The sequence below is a fragment of the Sorghum bicolor genome, chromosome 9, assembly GCF_000003195.3.
Source record: "Sorghum bicolor cultivar BTx623 chromosome 9, Sorghum_bicolor_NCBIv3, whole genome shotgun sequence".
NCBI classification, from domain to species: Eukaryota; Viridiplantae; Streptophyta; class Magnoliopsida; order Poales; family Poaceae; genus Sorghum; species Sorghum bicolor.
Window position 1 is genome coordinate 6,870,766 of NC_012878.2, and position 20,406 is coordinate 6,891,171.

General features: G+C 43.2%; 2 protein-coding genes and 1 pseudogene across 2 annotated transcripts; 2 read left to right on the top strand and 1 right to left on the bottom strand.

Moving 5' to 3' along the window:
• LOC8072716 lies at nt 2,268-3,427 on the top strand (annotated as a pseudogene).
• Nucleotides 9,923-14,501, top strand: LOC8080957 (coleoptile phototropism protein 1). Its single transcript, XM_021448048.1, has 3 exons — nt 9,923-10,873; nt 13,374-13,781; nt 13,903-14,501. The coding sequence occupies exons 1-3, from the start codon at nt 9,923-9,925 to the stop codon at nt 14,158-14,160; spliced, it is 1,617 nt and encodes a 538-aa protein (XP_021303723.1). The 3' UTR covers nt 14,161-14,501.
• LOC8080958 (gibberellin 3-beta-dioxygenase 2-3) lies at nt 17,106-18,507 on the bottom strand. The gene is made up of 3 exons (XM_021448050.1): nt 17,996-18,507; nt 17,726-17,902; nt 17,106-17,631 (listed from the first exon to the last, which is right to left on the bottom strand). Exons 1-3 carry the CDS (start codon nt 18,505-18,507, stop codon nt 17,106-17,108), a joined length of 1,215 nt encoding a protein of 404 aa, XP_021303725.1.

Sequence of the window (20,406 nt, forward strand, 5' to 3'; positions counted from 1 at the left end):
CACACCTATATTTCTTGATCCGAGATTACCCAGTAATTAATCATGAGCAAATTAAAGTGTATGCGCAAGAAAGGAAAGAAAAAAAAAACGCACGTTAGGGTAATGGCGCGTGCAAAAATCAACGGCCACGTTTCCTAAAAAAAATCAACAGCCACGAACACAAGAAGCATCTAGCGATCCATCATCCTTGCACTTTGTAGCCACGGAAAAAAATTGTTCCAGCAAAGTGATTCTTAGTCACATTTGAGGAAAAAAAAAGTAATTGCTGGCCAAAAAGCATCTAGCCAACATTCGGTGACGTGCCACAATGCCGCATCATTGGCCGCCGGGCACGGCACGGCACTAGTGGCAGGCCTCGGCCGCCGGCCGTCGGTCCAATGGCGGCAAGCCACCGGCGGCGACGGGGCGAAGGTGATGTTCATGAGTTGATCGTTCGTGCAAATCAGCTACAGAGATGATTTCAAAATTTTCGCGACCATCCATAGGTGACGTTGTGTCCTCCACATTCATGGCCTTGTTTAGATGCAAAAAGTTTTTGGATTTCGCTACTGTACCACTTTCGTTTGTTTGTGGCAAATATTGTCCAATCATGAACTAAATAGAATCAAAAGATTCGTCTCGTGATTTACAGTTAAACTGTGTAATTAGTTTTTGTTTTTATTTATATTTAATACTTTATGCATGTGCCGTAAGATTCGATGTGACGGAAAATCTTGAAAATTTTTTGGTTTTGGGGTGAACTAAACAAGGCCCATGTGGAATTTCAGATGCAAATGAATGCGTTGCACAGAACTAGAACGAACATGTTCACATCGATTTCAGGCAAAGTTTGCCTTTTTAATCTCATAATATATAAACATGACTGGGTTTGTACTTGAAATTTTGAGAAATTTTGTATGGATGTACTTCCTCGTTCCAAAAAAAGAGTGTAATTTTAGATTTGAACCAAATCATTCTTTTTAAAAAAGATGAGTGGTTTGGTTCACATAGACATTTATGAAGTTTTTCTTTGGCACAAGTCCAGAGGAGTTTTATTGATTGCAGAAACATATCTTTTCTACTTTATTCTCGTACCATACAGTACGGAAGAGGAGGCATCATAGACATAAACTGTTTTTCTGTTGTTATAAAAGAGATTCAATGTTTTATATGAACTTGCTTTTATCTCCTATTGGTAGCAGATAATAACAATCAATGGATCTCTTTGTATGACTTATTTATGGTCTAGAAACCACTACTGTCATCATATCTCTGCCCTGAAAAAGAAAGTGTGACATCCGGCCTTGTTTAGTTCCGAAAAGTGAAAAGTTTTCGGTACTGTAGCACTTTCGTTTGTTTGTGACAAATATTATCCAATCATGGACTAACTATGATCAAAAGATTCGTCTCGTGATTTACAGCTAAACTGTGTAATTAGTTTTTGTTTTCGTCTATATTTAATGTTTTATGCATGTGTCACAAGATTCGATGTGACGAGAAATCTTGAAAACTTTTTGGTTTTCAGGGTAAACTAAACAAGGCCGTAATCTTCCGCATGCCTTCCACATGGAACTTTTAAAATGACATCAAGTTGGGACTGACTGCAGATGACAATTGAAGTAGTAAACAGAAAACCTATCATACCTCACGTTTATATCCTTATCGAAGTTTCTCTTGATGGCTCACATCAAACTTTATATAAACAATCAGTTAATGTGAAGCCTGTTTGATGACTGAGCTGAAATGTTCAGTTCATAGAAAGTCTGCCAGTTTGTGCCAAAATATATATTACTTTCATTGTATTTACCATTTAGTAAATGTCTCAGTACATTATAACACAACTCAGTTGGCCAACTTATTCACCTGTTATGCATTTCTGGCAGATACTTCCAACTACTCTCTGCTAATTCAACTGCAGCCGGATGAAGTAATCTTCAATTCTTCACTTAAATAATCTTTATTTATGTCCACCAATATAACAAGAGCGAACTGCAGAATAATTTTCCACCAATAACACTTTTTGACCAAGACTACAGATTCAGACCTAAGTTTCCTCCATGGGTCCGACCGGTGAAAATGAAAGACTGAAAGACAAAGCAGTTGCCTGGAAAAACAAGCAGCACTTTGAATATCTTCATTTCAATACACAGCTATGTATTTTCTTATTGAACTGGAGTCAATGGGTCAATGTTTTCAAGAAAAATTGATGAGAAAGTTGCATTCCACCAACCAAAACAGTTCATGTATTTATCAAGAGGCACAAGTTTCTTCTCCATACCTGTGTTTGAGTCAAGACCAAACAGGTAGCCATGAATGTCCGAGATGATACTCCAAAGCCACATTTCGTCTTGGTTCCGTTCATGGCGCAAGGCCACACCATTCCCATGATTGACATGGCTCATCTCCTTGCAAAACATGGTGCCATGGTCAGCTTCATCACCACCCCTGCCAACGCATCTCGGATAGAGTCCACCATTGACAGGGCAAGAGAGCTGAACCTTCCAATCCACTTTGTAGCCCTCAAGCTCCACTGCGTTGAGGTAGGACTACCCGAAGGCTGCGAGAGTGTTGACAAAGTCCTAGGTAAAGAGCAGGTCAAGATGCTTGTCGACGCCTACAGCATGTTATACAAGCCCCTCGTGTCATATCTCCATGCCCAGAGCAACCCTCCTTCCTGCATAATATCAGACCTGTGCCAGCCATGGACAGGGGATGTTGCAAGGGATCTTGGCATCCCCAGGTTGATGTTTAATGGCTTCTGTGCCTTCTCCTCCCTCTGCAGGTATTAACTACTACTTGTCCATTAGTTAACCATTTTTCTTCTTGCTTTCCTTCACATATACAAATGCGGTAATGTTTTAGGTACATCATCCATCAGGAGAAGATTTTTGAGGATATATCTGATGACAATAGGCTAATTGTGCTCCCTGGGTTTCCTCATTGCCTTGAGGTAACAAAGGCAAGATCTCCTAGGAACTTTAACTCGCCAGGGTTTGAGCAATTCAGTGCGAAAATCCTATAGAGGAGGAACGGAGAGCTGATGGTGTGGTCACAAATAGCTTCGATGAGCTTGAACCATTGTACCATGAGGCCTACCAGATGAAAATAGGCAAGAAAGTTTGGTCCCTTGGGCCAATGTTCCTCTGCAATACTGACATGGATGCAATGGAATCCAGGGGTGATAAGACATCAGTTGATGGGAAGCATTGCTTGCAATGGCTTGACTCCATGAAACCTGGGTCGGTTCTTTATGTCAGTTTTGGAAGCATGGCTCGTACTATGTTTTCACAGATCGAAGAGATCGCATTGGGCTTAGAGGCTTCAAAGAGACCATTTCTTGTTTTATCTCCCTAGCCGGAACTGATCGAGGGTCATCTTACAGCAATGTAAAGCACCTGATTGAGTATGCAATGACTAGGGCCGGGAGATAAAACAAGAAGTTCAGTGATATGCCCCTATTCTTGTACCATCTCTTCGTACAGTTTTTATTACTCCATCTGTCCCTGAAAGCTTCAATTCCTAGAGTTGTCTTAAGTCAAACTTTTTAAACTTTGACCGAATTTCTAGAATACCAAATTAATACCATTAGATTTATCATAGAATAAGATACTCATTTTATGTCATAGATATTGATGCTCTTTTCTATAAAGTTGGTCAAACTTAAAAAAAAGTTTAATTTGCACGGATTCTAGGAATTGAAGCTTTCAGGGGTAGAGGGAGTATGCGTTAAAAAGGGAACAAGTATTTATCCATATTCCATGTATTGTACTGCACAACATGCTGAGAATTTTACATGCCATTCTTGCTGAAGACCATTACTGTACTGTACTTGAAACAGTTGCCTCTTGTTAGATCCAACAGGCACTACACTCTAAGAATTTTAACTATTCTAGCACTTCAGCAACAACCATATTGTTTGGTATTTATATTAGACTTTACATCATAAAATTATTTCTGTATTTTGCTGCATACTAGTAGATCTAGTCACTATTTACTAGGACGTGTTGTTGTCCTGTAGGGATGGTTTACAATTGGTTGCATCAGAAATTGACAAAATGCAAAGAAACTCTAGCACCTAGTGGTAAGCCGGTAAAGCACCTGCACATACATATCTTATTATGTAAAGCGGCACATAAAAAATTATTGAAGAGTAACATAAGGCACTTGAAGAACATATCTTGTTATGTAATAAGGCAGCACAGTGATTGTAACATATTATTAGGAGAATAATCCAGACTCAAAATCATGTAATAAAAGATAAGAGTAGGAAAAGGATTTACCTCATTTTCCTGAGAACTGGAAATTTTCCAATCTTCAAAGGACTCTGCAGATCATTTTTTTCACTCATTAAGAGGAAGAAGCAAGTTACAAACTACATCCTCCCAGAAGTAAACCTAAGAGAATCATAGGCCACTCGTCTCTAAGGTTTATATTACATAAAGCATATCCGCAAACTGTGCAGATCATTGAGAATATGTCTTTCTAACAATCAGCACAAGTTTACCATATGAAGCAAACATGGACTTTAAACATTTTGATCATAAATAACTCTAATAATCCAGAAAAGTTTATCATAAGAACATTTTTTTGATATCTCACTGGTAACTATAACGATGGGGATTGACAAAGGTAAACTACAGATGTGTGAACTTGAATATGTGAAACTGTACATAATAAATGCTAATTAATCTTGGAGCCCCAAAACTGTGTAAACTTGCTTGGGGACCCGTGTCATGTGTCTTGCAGACCAAAAAATTTGGGAAGCATCTAAACACCTACTTGAATGTAAAGTTTACAGCCAAAAGTTTTGGGATGTAAAGATTTGGGATCTAAACAGGCCATCAGTCTACACAATGGTCCCTCCTTGAAGCGAATAGAACCCAGAAGTGCAGGTCATCAAAGCACCAATGAAGCTCCATGAACATACGAACAGTAAGTACAATGCTAATGCACCTAGACACTGAGCATCCCACATGGGTTTACCGGTACATGTGCATCCACCCAATCCTTCTCATTGAAACCATTGCACAAGCAAAGCTTGCTAGTACCACTCAAGCTCAGGCCTAGTACAACAGAGTGGCATTGTCCTCCGCACCTCCGTCCACTTTTCAGCCATCCAACCATCAATCATCGTCATCCATGGATAACGACCTCCATAGAAGTTGCCGTGTGCCGTGCCATGCCGCTGCCGATTCAAGGTAGCTGTGCCAGCCATTGGCGGTGCATCAATATGTTCCCGCACGGTGTCCATCTCTTCCATATGTATCAACGACCCGTCGCTCATGGCAGCCTGCCCCCATCATCTCGCTTAGCATGCACGGCGCGAGGGACCGCGCGCGGTGGGGAAATCTGCCGAACAGGTCCCGGGCACACGGCGCTGTAGCCGCGACGCCGCCAGCCGTGGCGTCGTCCTTGCGATGAGGAGAGGGAGACCAGCAGAATTCTTTGGATCAATCACAGACCCGAGTTACGCTAGCAATGAGGCAATGATTGATCCGGTAAACAACAGGCACACCTGAACTCTCACAGTAACGCAGCAGCAGCAGGGCTGGACGATGCAGTAGCCTTTGGGTTGTTGCTGTGGCAACTGGCAAACACCAGCAGCCAGCAGGGGACCGGCGGGACCTCACCTTCTTGCTCCTCCTGCTGGTGTTTGCTTGGGTTTTTTATTGGATGCTTGCGATTTGTTAGCAGCTGATTTGATAGTAATAAGTGCTCCCTTTGTATGTTGTGGTTAACGAGTGCTGACTGCTGACAGCCTCAGACTTCAACTAGGCTTAGTTCCATTTTTTTTTTGCAAAACTGACACTGTTACACTTTCGTTTGTATTTAATATATTGCATAATTATGGACTAACTAAGTTCAAAAGATTCGTCTCGCAAATTACATGTAAATTATATAATTAGTTAGCTTTTTTTATCTATATTTAATGTTCCATGCATGTACCGTAAGATTCGATGTGACCAGGAATTTAACAAATTTTGCAAATTTTTTTGAAAAACTAAACAAGGCCCTAGTATATATGTCTTGTCTGCGACTTTCACCTATGGCTTTTAGACAAACAAACAGGCTCTTCGTGATCGAGTATGATGGGAAATCCTATACTCGAGAAAGCAAACCTAGTAAGCTACTGTGAAAAGGTGACAAAGCCGGTGACCAAACAAGAGTAACAGCCAAATCAACGGTACCTGACCAGATTTACCACCTATCGGAAAAGTTGCTCGGCTTTTGGTCCAATTTTATCGTGTCAGTGCCATTGGAGCCGGCCTGCGTTTTGGTACAGTTTTGGCCTGTGCAATGAGTACCAAACCTCGTGCAGAAATGGCATGCATGCAGGAGTAGAGGGGGATCGGCCGATGGACACGCCACATGCCTTTTGACGTTTCTTGTGGCAGCCAGATGGCCAGACCTTTTCGTGATGAAATGGCTTTTAACTGTGAATGAATATAAAATAAATTTATAAAGCTTGTTCGAGGAACTCAGGTTTGTTTCGAGGACTTTTCTTAAAACCAGCCCGACAATATTGTTCGGTAATTTGTTGTATGGCGGATTCAGCACATGAACTCAAGCGAACAGGGATCAAAATAAACAGTTAGGTTGTGGTGTTAAATAGATGCATTATAAAACATGCGAGACTATCTCTTAAGTCCATGCTAGTTTCTTACTTTTTTCGATATTTAGCGATTAGAAAGTTGTTTCAGCTAGCTCTAAACTACAGTTCTAGAGACAACCTAAGAACTACTCCCTCCGTCCCAAAATAAGTGTTGTTTTCGCTTCCCGAGAAATAACTTTAACTAAATATATAGTAAAAAATATTAATATTTATAATACATAATTAATATCATTGGAAAGATCTTTAAGTCTAGTTTTTTAACAAATTTATTTAGAGATATAAATATTGCACGTATTTTCTACAAATCGAGTCAAACTTGTGGCACAAAAACCTAAAACGATACTCTTTTTGGGACAGAGGGAGTATAACTTTAAGTGATGAAAACCGGAGGAATGCTGTAATTTTGTTAAAGCAACTCTAGTTGTGTGCTATTAGGGACAGAAATCTTGAATTACGTTATTATTATTACTTGTGATTTGTTAAAAATGTTGTAGCTTTTTACATGACTCTTATACCAAGTAATCTCTTTATTCTAAATTATATGACGTTTTACTTTTTCTAGGTATATTATTTTACTATATATCTAAACATATTGTATATCTAAATATACAACAAAACTACGTATTTAGAAAAGGAAGTACTTTTACTCGGGTTGAGGAATGGTGAATGAAAATTACTCTATAGTTTTCTAGTCTAGTAGCATCTACGAAAAATAAGTTGCTCTAGTACAAATGAGGAATCGCAGGTCTATAGCGGACAAAGAAGAGCTTTAGCCACATTGAAGGGGAAAAGAAAAAAGAAAATCTATCAAGCGTAAGGTCTTATTTAGTTCCCAAAAGGTTTTGCAAAATTTTTCATATTTTTCTTCACATCGAATCTTACGGCACATGCATTGAGTATTAAATATAGATAAAAGAAATAACTAATTGTATAGTTTACATATAATTTACGATACGGATCTTTTAAGCCTAGTTAGTCTATTGATCAATATTTGTCAAATACAAACTAAAGTGTTATATTGTCCATTTACAATTTTTTTAAAACTAAACAACGCCTAAAGGAGTGGGAACAGTGGCCAGTGCGCACCGGTGATGATGACTTTTGCATCATCGCCATCGCAGGTCGGCCCGATCCGGCTGTGTCCACCATCTCCGGTTGGTTGGACCAGTGAACTATAGCTAACTGTATGAGGATATATAGCACTCATCAGCATTTCGATTCACATCGCGTCGTGGTAAGAAAAAGAAAACTATTGTAACCTTTTTCAGCACGCTATCGCAGTTACAATAGGCGAAAAGTGTATATTACTCCTAAGTGTTATATGAAACTATAAGTGGATCCATTATTGATGATGGATCCAGCCAGACAGGCCTATTTACATGCTCTTATTATGAGCTCGGTCCGCCACTGTTAACAAGGGGTTAGACCCACATGACGAGAAATATTGACCATGAATGATGCATTCATCTTATGTGTCCATCAATAATATGCATTGTACTGGCAAAATATGTTCAATGTCAATAAATGAAACTGTTAAAAAATCTACTAAGAAAATCATAATGTGTTGGTGTTACGCATGAAAAAAATAAGGGTAAAATAGTCTTTTTCCCATCAAGTTAACAACATTAGAGTTCAGATCTAACGGTAGTGCTACGTAGGGAACTAAAATAAAGCCAGTGCTATATTGGGGAACTTTTATCTTTTGGTGCTAAAATAAGAAATTGCATCATTTTTAAAACCTAAATAGGGAATTTTTTTTCTAGGTTCGTCATTAATCAGTCCAATAATCCTATCAAAATCTAACTTATTTCCCATTTTTAATCTTAAAGGTGAGAAATGCTCCTTTTATTACCTGCATGAGACTCGACCAAAACTGAGTCTCCAAGTCTTCTGGCGACCTAAGTAATGATCTTATTATATAAGTACTCCATTTTAAGTAGGCCGGTATTGCCAATTGCCATAGGACATTCTCACCTAACGACTTAAAAAGTCATTTACTCAAAAGACCAATGTTTTGAATCTCGAAATTCAAAATTCCTAATCCTTCTATATGCTTTGGACTGCATAGAATCATTTGGCTAGGTGGTATTTTTTTTTATGCTTATCACATTGCCAGATAGTCTGGATCTATAGTAAGCTAACTTTGTGAACACACTTTAGGAGCTTCAAAGAAGGAAAACATAAACATAGGAAGGTTTGAGAGGACTCAATAAATTAAAACCAACCTATCTAAGTCTCCCACTACTAAGCTTTTTTCTAAAATCTTTCTTCCACCACCAACCACTATTGGTTAGAAATCTTATGGTGGTGCGTAGGAATTCTCAAATATCTTAATGGACGAGATCCCATTTTACACCCCAAAAGTTTGATGCACTCATTCGTGAAAGATTGTGCCTCACCATAAAAAAATAAGCTTTTTCCCTACTGATCCCCTTCAAAAAAAAATAAGCTTTTATGAAAATTGTTTTTGAGGCCCAGTAATTGCACTAAAGCACATAGTTCTAACTTCAAGTTTTTTTTTTTGCCTCCTCTAAATCATGTTCCAAAACGAGAATAATGTCATATGCATACTGGAGAATCAATAGACCCCACTGACCAAGTGAGGAACAACTCCTATCTTTATCTCCAGTGATAAAGATTGCCAGCATATCCACCACTAAATTAAAGTGCTACTAAATTAAAAAGGAACAATAATAGAGGATCATCTTATATATCGTAAACCTTTTTTAGTTTGAAAATAATGTCTAATTTCGTAATTCACCTTCACAACTACACTTTCTTTATAGCATCTCCAAAAAATTAACCAAATTTACTGATTTAGCTAATCTCTAAAATAAATTTGATAAAAAAAATACTAGAATGTTTCAACAGACTCCGTAAAACCAAAAGGCTACATAGCTAGTGAGGTAGGCCATCTAAAAGTAAAGAGCGTATGAGGTGGGATGGAGAGCTACTAAATTTAGTAAGTCATTTACAGAGTCTATTGGAGATATTTTTATTCTCATAATATCCAAATTATATTTACAAAACGATTAGGCTAATTTGTTTTGAGACGCTCTTACTAACAATATTTTCAATCAGAAACCCTTTATTCTTGGCGCTTGTTGCAAGAAATTAAAGACCAATTCACCTTGACATACAAAGGGCAGGCAGGGAGCCGTTACACTTCTCTGAACTATGGTACCACTACTCCAGCAACGTATCCCTGTTGCACATGGATATCCGCTGCCGGCCGGCTGCGTAGCTCCACTCCATGTCACTCTACTCTGTTGATTGCCATGCTCGATGTGCTACCACCACTACAAGTAGCATTATGGCGCATTCCCACCCATGAAGCATAGCTCGCAGTCGCAGCCAACCAAAGAAACGCCGGCGACCGGCCGGCGGCGGGGCACCATGATCACGATGGCGTCCCTGTCCCCTCGAGCTACAACTACAACCACGCGCGCCGCCGTCGAGCCCACCACCGCCCACAGTGCCTTCCCGGAGCCACGGCTCTCCTATTCATCCCCGTCCGCCGCCACCCCTTCGCGCGCCAGCGACGACTCGTGCGTGGTCAACGACGTCGACGCCTTCGCGCGCACCATCGCCGCCATCCGTTCCAAGCCGCCCGCGGCGGCCGCCGCCTCCGGGTCCGGGAGCAGCAGCAGCCTCGCCTCCGTGCTGTCGCACTACGCAGCGCGGTGGCTCCCGGACGCCGCGTCGTCCCCGTCCGGCCGCTTCCTCCTCCCGCCGGAGAGCCCCACCGCCGCGTGGCTCAAGAAGCGGCTCCTCCTCGAGTCCCTCGTGGCCGCGCTCCCGCCCGACGACGACGGCGACGGCGACGGCGGCGACAAGGACGGCGGCGGCAAGAGCGACGGCATCACGTGCGACTTCCTGCTCCGGCTGCTCCGCGCGGGGAGCACGGTGGGCGCGGACGCGGCGCTGCTCGGGGACCTGGAGGCCCGCGCGGCGCGGCGGCTGGACCAGGCCTCCCTGGGCGCCGTGATGATCCCGGCGTTCGGCGGGCTGCCGGCGCGCGGCGCGCCGGCGACGCTGCTGGACGTGCCGCTCGTGCTCCGCCTCGTGCGCGGGTTCCTGCGGGAGGGCCGCCGCGCCAAGGCCGGCGGCGCGGGCGCGGCCGCGGCCAGGGTGGCCAGGCTCGTCGACGCGTACCTGGCGGAGGCCGCGCTGGAGGCCGGGCTCCGGCCGGCCGAGTTCGAGGAGCTGGCGCGCGCGGTGCCGGCGCACGCCCGCGCGGCCGACGACGGGCTGTACCGCGCCGTCGACACCTACCTCAAGGTGAGTGCACTGCACTGCACTTGTGCTGCTTAAATTAGTCTTCCATGTGCAGGGCATGCATGGGAGCAATCATAGTTATCTCTTTGTTGTTAATTAATAACCATGATCATCATCTTTCGCTTGGTTCACTAATATGATCCGTACATTTTATTATCATGGGTTTCATAGAGAAAAAAACAGTGTCTATCCATTCACTCTTGATTTTTGTTCTTTTTTTTCTATAGTTTACGTTGTAACTCTAGTAATGGTGTGTTTCAAACACTCCAATAGAGTAACATGTTTATAATAAGTAGAATGTTCTATACATTAACATAAAGAAAACACCGTGCTCATGAGTAATAAGTAATGAGAAGGATGATGACGAGATGTTGAATTGCTCATGGCCAAACAAATCATCATTCATCAAGCGTGGCAAGTCGGCAAGTCGCATGGCACGCGCACAAACAAAATCAAAGGCCAAAAAGGCGAAGAAGGGGGTGTTGGTAGTGTGCGCGTGATTGGCGCGCGAATATCCATGCAGAGGCGACGGCGTAGTACGCATGCATGCTGCTACACCATGACCATGCCTGGGCCCTTGGGTGCCCTGGCCGGGTACTGTATGGCACGGAGCACAGGCACATGTGTCTGTGCGTTTGACCACAGTGGCAGTACAGTAGCCCTATCAAACTGGACCGAATCATCAAAAACTCGTCAGAAAGCTAAGTGTCGACTTGATATGCATGATTAGGCGAAATGTTAGTAGCTGCGTCTGATTTTTTTTTTTTTTAACTTCAGAAGAAAACCGGCACCAAAATACTCTGATCGAACTAGTACTAGTTCTCAATGGACAGGAGGACACACCCATGATCTTATAGAAACTGTTTTGTACTCCATCCGTCCATACAAAGATAACTATAGAATTTATACCAATCAAACTAGTTTAAATTTGATTATACCAATCAAACGAGTAGTATTAATGTTTGTGTCTTCAATAAGATCGATTTAGTGCAAAAATATATTTCACAGTTAATCTAATAATACTTATTTGTATCATACATGCATGTTTATTTTTATATAATTTTCATTAAATTTCAAATTGTTTGAATTCTCATAGAAAATAGGAATTGCAATTTTTTTTATGGAGTACTCCGTAGTAGTGTCATATGTGTAGATATCCTGCCTAGTCACATCAAGATCAGGGGTGCTGTCTTTTTGGCTTCTCAATGTCTGCAAGCTATATATATGCATTGCTACAATGCGATCCTCTGATAGAGATCACGTGAGCAGCCTCAATCTACAAAACAAGAGAATCATCTGCCGCTGCACATGGATGTATATATGCATGTGGTGCTCTAGCTGGTAGTAGTACATATCAGCTGGATCACTGCTCGCCCTCCTGCTAGTATCTTTTCTCTTCGACGACCTAGCGCTCCTGTTTCCAATTACATCAGAGAGAAAATAAAACAGTTTAGGTCTGCTTACAAAAGTTGGTGTGTCTTTCTTTTTTTAATGGTATGTGAATTATGCCAGTACAATCAGCTCAACCTAAATAGACAGCTATTGTGTGCATGCGATTAAGAAAGGTAAAAGCCAATAAGCCATACATCCGCACAGGCACTATATATACGATGTGAATGAACTCAGGAGGTCAGATTATAACATAAGTGATGATGTGGCACCACGAAGGTTCTGCATCTCTAAAACCCAAAGGAAGAAGGATAAGAGTGATGTTCCTCAGATTATGACATAAGTGATGTGGCACCAACGAAGGTGTTCTGCAACTCTAAACCCAAAGGAAGAAGGATAAGAGTGACCTCAGACCCAAGGACAAAAGAGGAGAGGAATGGATAGGCGGGGCAGAGATAAAGGGACAGGAAAATCTTTTATATTAGATATAGACATAAATACAAATAGTTACTATTGGAACCTCTAGGTTTTTTATTTCAATGCTAGCTTATATTCTAAATAGTAAATAGTCGATCACTGGCCGTTTAGTTATTATTCGGACTAAACATACACTTAAACAAGTAAAACAACCGCTTAAACTGGCTACATGACTGATGAAAATGACATACTCTCATAGTCTCATGTTTAAACGGTGTGCAAATAGGCTAAAACAACCATTTATTTAAACAGATAATGGCTCCCACGTTTGGCTCGGAGCGAATAAATTTAAATAAGGTTTGGTCAACCCGTATCCAAAATAGCTAATTTGTTATCAATTTGTTCGCTTGACCGATAAACCATGGCTGGAAGTACTGTTCGCTGATTTGTTAAATACTGTTGAATGGCTGGCAAATTCGGCATAAACTCAAGCGATAAATTATATGTTCCGTTACAGAGTACAGGCTTATTTGCTAATTAGTGTAAAAAAATAGGCTTTTTTGTCGTAATGTACTCATATCCAAGGAAGAGAAAAATGGGATGACAACACATGCATGATCCATTGATCCGATAATCCCTGTGGATTTCGACATTTTTAATTCGATGGATATTATGATGACGTGGTGCACGCGTGCAGGCACACCCACGCGCGACCAAGGAGGAGCGGCGGTCGCTGTGCCGGCTGATCGACGCGCGCAAGCTGTCGGCGGAGGCGGCCGCGCACGCCGTGCAGAACGACCGCCTGCCGGTGCGCTGCCTCGTGCAGGTGCTCTTCCTATCGTCGTCGTCGGAGCACAGCAGCAAGCTCATCGCCGGCCACCACCGCCTCACCGAGTGGACCGGCGGCTCCTTCCGCGACCCACAACAGATCATCAGCAGGAGCCCCGCCGCCGCCGCCGCCGCTTCCCTCGACCTCCCCGCCTACAGCGCTGCCGTCGCCGCCGGTGGCAGCGCGCGGTGCCCGTCCAAGCGCGAGGCCGCCGTCGCGGCGGCGGCGCAGCACCACGAGCTGCGCCGCCTCCGCGAGGACGTCGCGCGCCTCCAGGTATATAGCGTACCACTTGCACTTCCGTTCTGTGCGTGCGTGCATGCCATGACCATGAGCCAGACGACGGGAACGTGCGCCGACGATGATGATGATGCCCTCCATCCTCCAACGCATGCAGGTGCAGTGCCAGGTGCTGCAGGCGCAGGTGGACCGGCTGGGCTCGGAGAGCGGCCGGCGGGGGCGGGGGCGGGGGCTGTTCAGGTGGGGCGCCGCGTTCCTGTTCGGCGGCGGCGCACCGGGCACGGGCGCCGGCGCGACGTCGAGGGTGGACGACTCCGACAGCGGCGGCGTGGACAGGACGCCGCTCAGCGAAGGGAAGCTGCAGGGCCGAGGCACGCCGACGGTGTCAACAAGGTGGCGCAGGTCTCACTCGTGAAGCCTGCCAACATCGTCGACGTGTACCCATCGTTTTTTTTAAGCAACTGAAAGTGTACTGTTCATTTTATTGTTGGTTTGCTCATGTGTTCCTTGAAATCGTCCACGATCCACACGACGACCACGAGCTGACGAGCCTGTGCCCTTTGCCCTGGGCATGATGGTGTCTGCCCCGCATATTATCTAGTACACTGATTGTGATTGGTTAACTATTGCTGCTTGTTTCTTGTTGTGTTTGAAGTAATATAAAGCGTCTTTGTCTGGATTGCCACACTGGTCTGTTCTCTTGCCTTTTTCCCTTTTCAACGGTAATAAGACGTGTGCTTTTTTATCAAGAGATCTTGTTCCCATTTTTGCCTATTTCTTAACCCAATAAGACATGTGCTTGTGATGTAATTTGTGCAAGTTTGAGCTTAATTTTTAAAATTCGAGACTTATTTTGTTATTGACTAGGAAGGATATTTGAAATTCTAAAACAAGTTTTATCATTATTTATTGAGTTGCTAAATGAATTTAGTAAGGTACATGAAAAAAATTTGGTTCCGCATTTTTTTAAATAAAATTTTAGGTCCACCATGAATAGGGCTCAATGGCCCAGCCGAAACAGAATCCATCAACCCAAATTCATCAAGTAGTAGTTATACTTGAGCAAATTCATTTAGCTCATCGGTCTGGCCTGAGTCTGGCGGCTTTTAGCCCGCTTATAAACCTTACTAGATAGAGCCTAGGCAAAGATCTCGCTGCCCCAAAAAATTCTTAGTTCAAACCCGGCTCAAAATACTATTTTAACTAAAAAAAACTACTTTTTCTCCTTCAACTTTCACGAAAGTTCGCTTTTCTTCCCTCAACTCTAAAACTAGCCAAACCACCTTCCTTAACTTTTTAAACCGTGCATTTTACCTCCCTAGAGTGGTTTCAAAGGCAGTTTTGCTACAGTGAATGATGGTTTGCTATAGCGACAGTGGTTTTGTCTTTTTCTTTTTTAATTATTTCGGCCGAATCTTTGAAAAATCATAGTAAATCATAGAAAAAAATCATAAAATAAAAAAAAAATCCAATTTTATTAGACTCCAATGAGCATATCTACACAGTAAACATATAATATGGTATGCTTTAGTGCAAAGCTTTTGCTATAAAGGTTTTATCTTTATCTTATTGATTTGGCTGAATCTTTGAAAAATTATAGTAAGTCATAAAAAAATTATAAAATATAAAATCTAATTTTATTGGACTCTACATGAGTATATATACACCATGAACATACAATATGGCTATGATTTAGTCTGACAAAATAGTTATAGAAGCTGCAACTATGAATTATTTCAATTAATTACAGAAAAGCATATATCTACATCTACAACAAAAAATATATACTAAAGCATACCATATTATATATTTACTGTGTAGATATGCTCATGTGGAGTCTAACAAAACTGGATTTTCTATTTTATGATTTTTCCTGTAATTTACTATGAATTTTCAAATATTTAGCTGAAATGAATAAAAAAGAAAAAGACAAAACCTCTACAGCAAAAAAATTGTACTAAATATATAATATTATATGTTTATTGTGTAGGTCTACTTATGTGGAGTCCAAAAAAATTAATTTTTCTAAAATATGATTTTTCTGTGACTTACTATGATTTTTCAAATATTTAGCCGAAATAATTAAAAAAGAAAAAAAATATATAAAACACCGTAATTGTAGCAAAACTACCGTTTACTGTAGCAAAACCGCCTTCGAAATCATTCCAGAGAGGTAAAATACACGGTTTGAAAAGTTGAGAAAGGTGATTTGCTTGGTTTTGGAGTTGAGGGAGGAAAAGCGGACTTTCGTCAAAATTGAGGGAGAAAAAGTAAACTTTTTTCTTTTAACTATATTTTACACTATAAAATGTACGGGCGGCCCACCCAAGTCCGGACCCGGCCTGAGGCCGGCCCAAAAAATGGGGCCCGACTTGCCCAGTGGAATGGTTATGGGTGGGATTTTTTTGTCCAAAATAACCGGCTTTTTTTGGCCCGGCCCACAAAATGCTCAAGTATAGTAGTAGTGACTTGAGAAATACATCCCGGGAAACACATTCCATACATCTGGGCTGAGCACAATTCTCGGGTTGATGATGAATACATTTTTTGGCAAGAAAAGGTAAGAGACTTGAGTGACAATGAACAAGAAAGCACAGATTGTGGCCTCGCTTGCTAAAAATAGGGGGGCTCTCACCTCTAGCTAGGAGGAAGCAGCCACCGGTAAATCCCAAGGGCGGCTTTGCCGGAGATGGTAGGACGCGGGATGGAATGTAGGTTGCCAAAGCACAATACACGAACTCAAGAAAGAAGAGTCAGTTGGACATTCCTCGGTCTAGCCGCGACCTGAAACAACACCCTTATTCACGAATTCTTTATTTATGGATTCAGCTAGTTTAGCTAGTACTTCATCCATTTCAAACTGCAATACGTTTAGGCTTTTCTACATTTTTTATTTGAAGTGTTATAAATTTTAATTTTAAATTTTAAAATCTATAAACTTATAAAAAATATTTTGGGGCGCTAAATAATTTTAATTTAAAAACTTTTTAACTCCAAAGCTGTAGATCACGTTGTTTCCTACAATTTTGATAGAAAGTTTATCTTCATTTGAGTTCATAAAAATAAATTATGAGTTATTTTTTAATATTGAGTTTTTAAATTCGTCTTGAGTTTAGGGACCAGAATGACACAACTGAACAAGTTTGATAATCTATATAGGAGATTTTTAAGTTTTTTTTGAAGAATCAAAATTTTAAGTTTAGGGACCTGGATGACACAATCGAATAAGTTTAGATACCTAAACAAGTCATTTTACGAGTTTAAGGACTGGGATGACACATTCAAACAAGTTTAGGGACCGTTGATGGACTTTACTCTTTTATTTAGATATATCCTACTTATTTTGATACATAGTTCAAACTAATTATGTAGAAAAGACAAAATTCCTTTCGTTTTGAACCGAAGGAATAGTTTCTTAGGTGGCGGGCCCCCTCCCACCATCTCTTCCTCGTCCAACTGCAGCATCTCCAGCGCCGACGTATCCGTGCCGAGCACCTTGTGCTTGAGCTCCATGTACTCCGGCCACGTCACGGCCCGGAACGCGGCCTTCCTCCTCCCCGGCAGCAGAGCCGACGCGAGCGGCGCCACCTTCATGCCGTCCGGCGGGCCGAGGAAGTAGGGCACGGAGATCCGGTCGCGCTCCCTGTTCACGACGGCGCGGTGGAGCGCGCTCCGGTAGCGGCCGTTGGTGAGCACCTGGAAGAGGTCGCCGAGCACGACGACGAACGCGCCCGGCGGCGCCGGCACCGTCACCCACCTGTCCGGCCCGCGGCGGAGCAGCTGCAGCCCCGGCACGCCGGCGCTCTGCGTGATGAGCGTGATGAAGCCCGAGTCCGTGTGCGGCGCCAGCCCCATGGCGCGCTCCGGTTCCGGGCACTTGGGGTACCTATAATTAATCCACGTCATCCACTGCCACTTATTACTAATACGTATAGTACGACAAGAAAAACGTTCGGTCAGAGATTCGTCTCTTGACGTACAGGATCGGGTGCATCATCGCCGTCAAGTTGTCTCGGATCTTCCGCTCCGTCGTCGTCGTCTCGCCGCCGGCGATCTGGTCGTCGTCGGTGAGGCCGCCGCCGAGCGCCATGAAGAATAGGTCGAGCAGCCTGCCGCCGAGAGCCCTCATCTCTCTGTCGTACTCCTCCATCACGTCGCTGGGCGCGCGCATGCATGCATGCACATGCAGATGCAGGTCAACGTGGGGTAGTGTAGCACGCGTGACGTACCAAACTGGAGTACGTACGTACCAGAAGCGGAGGTAGTCGTCGCCGGCGTCGGGCCAGACGCGGCGGAACTCGTCGCGGACGGCGGCGGCGGGGAACGTGTACGCCTCGGACCACATGAGCTTGGAGAAGCGGAGCGCCAGGGGCGGCATGCCGTAGCCGGCGGCGGCGGCGGCGGCGGCACGGCGGCGACGGGCAGCGCGGGCCTTGTCGGGAGCCGGGAGCGCGAACAGGCGCGCGACCTGCGCCTCGGCGCGCGCCGCCACGCCCCGCGGCACGCCGTGGCCGACGAGCAGGAACGCGCCCCACTCCTCGGCGGCGCGCGCCACTGCCCGCGCCGCCGCGTCGGCGTCGTCCGGGCCGCCCATGCCCATGTCCACCACCGGGACCGCGTCGCGGCCAGCGGACTCCACCGACGGGTGCTCGTTCACCCCCGGCCACGCGTGCGTCTCCGGCACGCTCGCCGCGGACCCCAACTCGAAGAGGCCGCCGGATGCGGCGGCCGGCGTCGAGGCTGACGACGACGACGACGGCATCATCGGCTTCCAAGAACTCGGCACGTCGTAAATACTATGTGTGAGCAATGAGATCATTCATGTGTGAGCGTCTGAGCGAGCGATCAACGCAAGGGAAGGGAAGCAATTCATGGGGGCGAGTGACAACTGTGCCAGCATGTTCTGTGGAGTGTACGAGCAACGTTTCTGCCACGTAAGCGGTGCAGCACGCGTGGCATGCAAAAGACAAGAACGGCTGACACTTGTTTGGGCGCTGGCAGATTTCAGTTTCATTTTATTTCAACATTTTGTGAGATGCAGCTTCAGCTTTTGATGCATGAGAAATAGCTGGAGGGTGATGAAAACCATGAACAAGTGATCAGCGGCCATCGCGTGGAGTGCTCGGCTACCCCATCTTAGACCAAGGATGATAAGATGATGTATGCAGGCTTTATAAGGTGCCGCATCATATTTAGTCTCTCTATTTTGAATTATGAGATGGTCTGATTTAGATACATTGTTTTATAATATATCTGAATATAATGTAAATCTAAATGCATAGCAAGAACTATGCATCTAGAAAAACGTTTTATAATTTGGAACGGAGGAAGTACATTCAAATGGGGGAGAGTGGAAGCTGGAAAGGAGAAATAAGTGAAGCGCGATCAAGCTTATGCACGGGCTTGAAGAATCTTTGTAAAAGAGTAAGGTGGGTCAGATATTAATGGTGTGTAATATAGATCAGTAACCAACTATACTAGTGAAATTTTAGAGGTTGTAATGATGGTATGGGTAGTATATGGCCTGTAATCGGCCATGTTATTAGTTATGCTCTAAGAAACAGAGGAGAGAATGAGAGGACAGAGAGAAGGCGAGGAAAATAACCTACGTGCACCAAATAAGCAAGGGTTAATTTGTAGAGCTTCTAGAAATGAGCAAAATTTTCAGTTTTATATTTGGGGGGTCAAACCTACTACTATGTAATGATCGAGTTCAAAGGGCAAAAAATAAATGTACTTCCTTTTAGAAAACCGTACTCTTAATAGTAATCATTGTGGACTAGGATGGAAGAAAATAATCTTTGTTCATTTCGTTGATAAGTCATAGCAGAAAGTATTGTTCGCTGATTTGCTGTGAGAGAAAAATACTGCTGAATGGCTGATAGATTCTGCTGAATGTGTGTGCCATATAGCTAAGAGCCTCTTTTCTGTGGGCTACTACAATGGTTGCATGAATTCGGAAAACATTAGTTTTCTTCAATTCGAGTCACTAGCTCATCATATGTCTCATCAAAAGTGTTAGGGATAATAAAATTTCAAAGAAATTGACTCCTGAAGCCACCTTGTTTGACAGTTTCAGAGAAGTTCCTCAAGGCCTTGCCCATGAAGAAATGAAGATTCTAGAAAAATGACTCATGGAGTCTCTTAATTTCACTAAGTCTAGAAAGGAGAAGAATTGGAGAATGTTAACGTAATCCTTTGCCATTGTCCCATTTCAAGCGTAGAAACGAGAAGAATTGAAGAATTCCACCATCCATTGATTCGCATTGCGGGCATGGAGATTAAAGGGAAAGCTAGTCTATCCACAATTATATCATATATTAATGCATAGTTAAGCTAAGATGAGGCTAATCTGTCACTCAAAAAAAAGATGCTGCTGCTAATCTGTCATAAATACAGACTTAATAATTCTATAAATCTGCCAGCAGGGTTTGTATATGGCTGGTGACAGCCGAAATTGCATAAGTTTCTGTCGTTTACTTGCATTCGATAAAAACAATCATATATGGTTTTGTTCTTTCCAACTCTCTTCTCTTCGAGTAACTTGCAATGGATAATCCATAGATCGACAAGGGTAAGATAAAACTGCTTCGGGTTTGTCCAAGTGAGATATATGGCATAATTAAGTGCACAATGTTCCACATCTTACGGGCACCTCCAG

Coding starts and splice junctions, on each gene's coding strand:
- LOC8080957 (XM_021448048.1), top strand. CDS start 9,923: ATGAAGCATAGCTCGCAGTCGCAGCCAACCAAAGAAACGCCGGCGACC. Junction 10,874..13,373: donor CCGTCGACACCTACCTCAAG/GTGAGTGCACTG, acceptor GCACGCGTGCAG/GCACACCCACGCGCGACCAA. Junction 13,782..13,902: donor AGGACGTCGCGCGCCTCCAG/GTATATAGCGTA, acceptor CAACGCATGCAG/GTGCAGTGCCAGGTGCTGCA.
- LOC8080958 (XM_021448050.1), bottom strand. CDS start 18,507: ATGCCGTCGTCGTCGTCGTCAGCCTCGACGCCGGCCGCCGCATCCGGC. Junction 17,903..17,995: donor GACGACTACCTCCGCTTCTG/GTACGTACGTAC, acceptor GCGCGCGCCCAG/CGACGTGATGGAGGAGTACG. Junction 17,632..17,725: donor GCGATGATGCACCCGATCCT/GTACGTCAAGAG, acceptor GATTAATTATAG/GTACCCCAAGTGCCCGGAAC.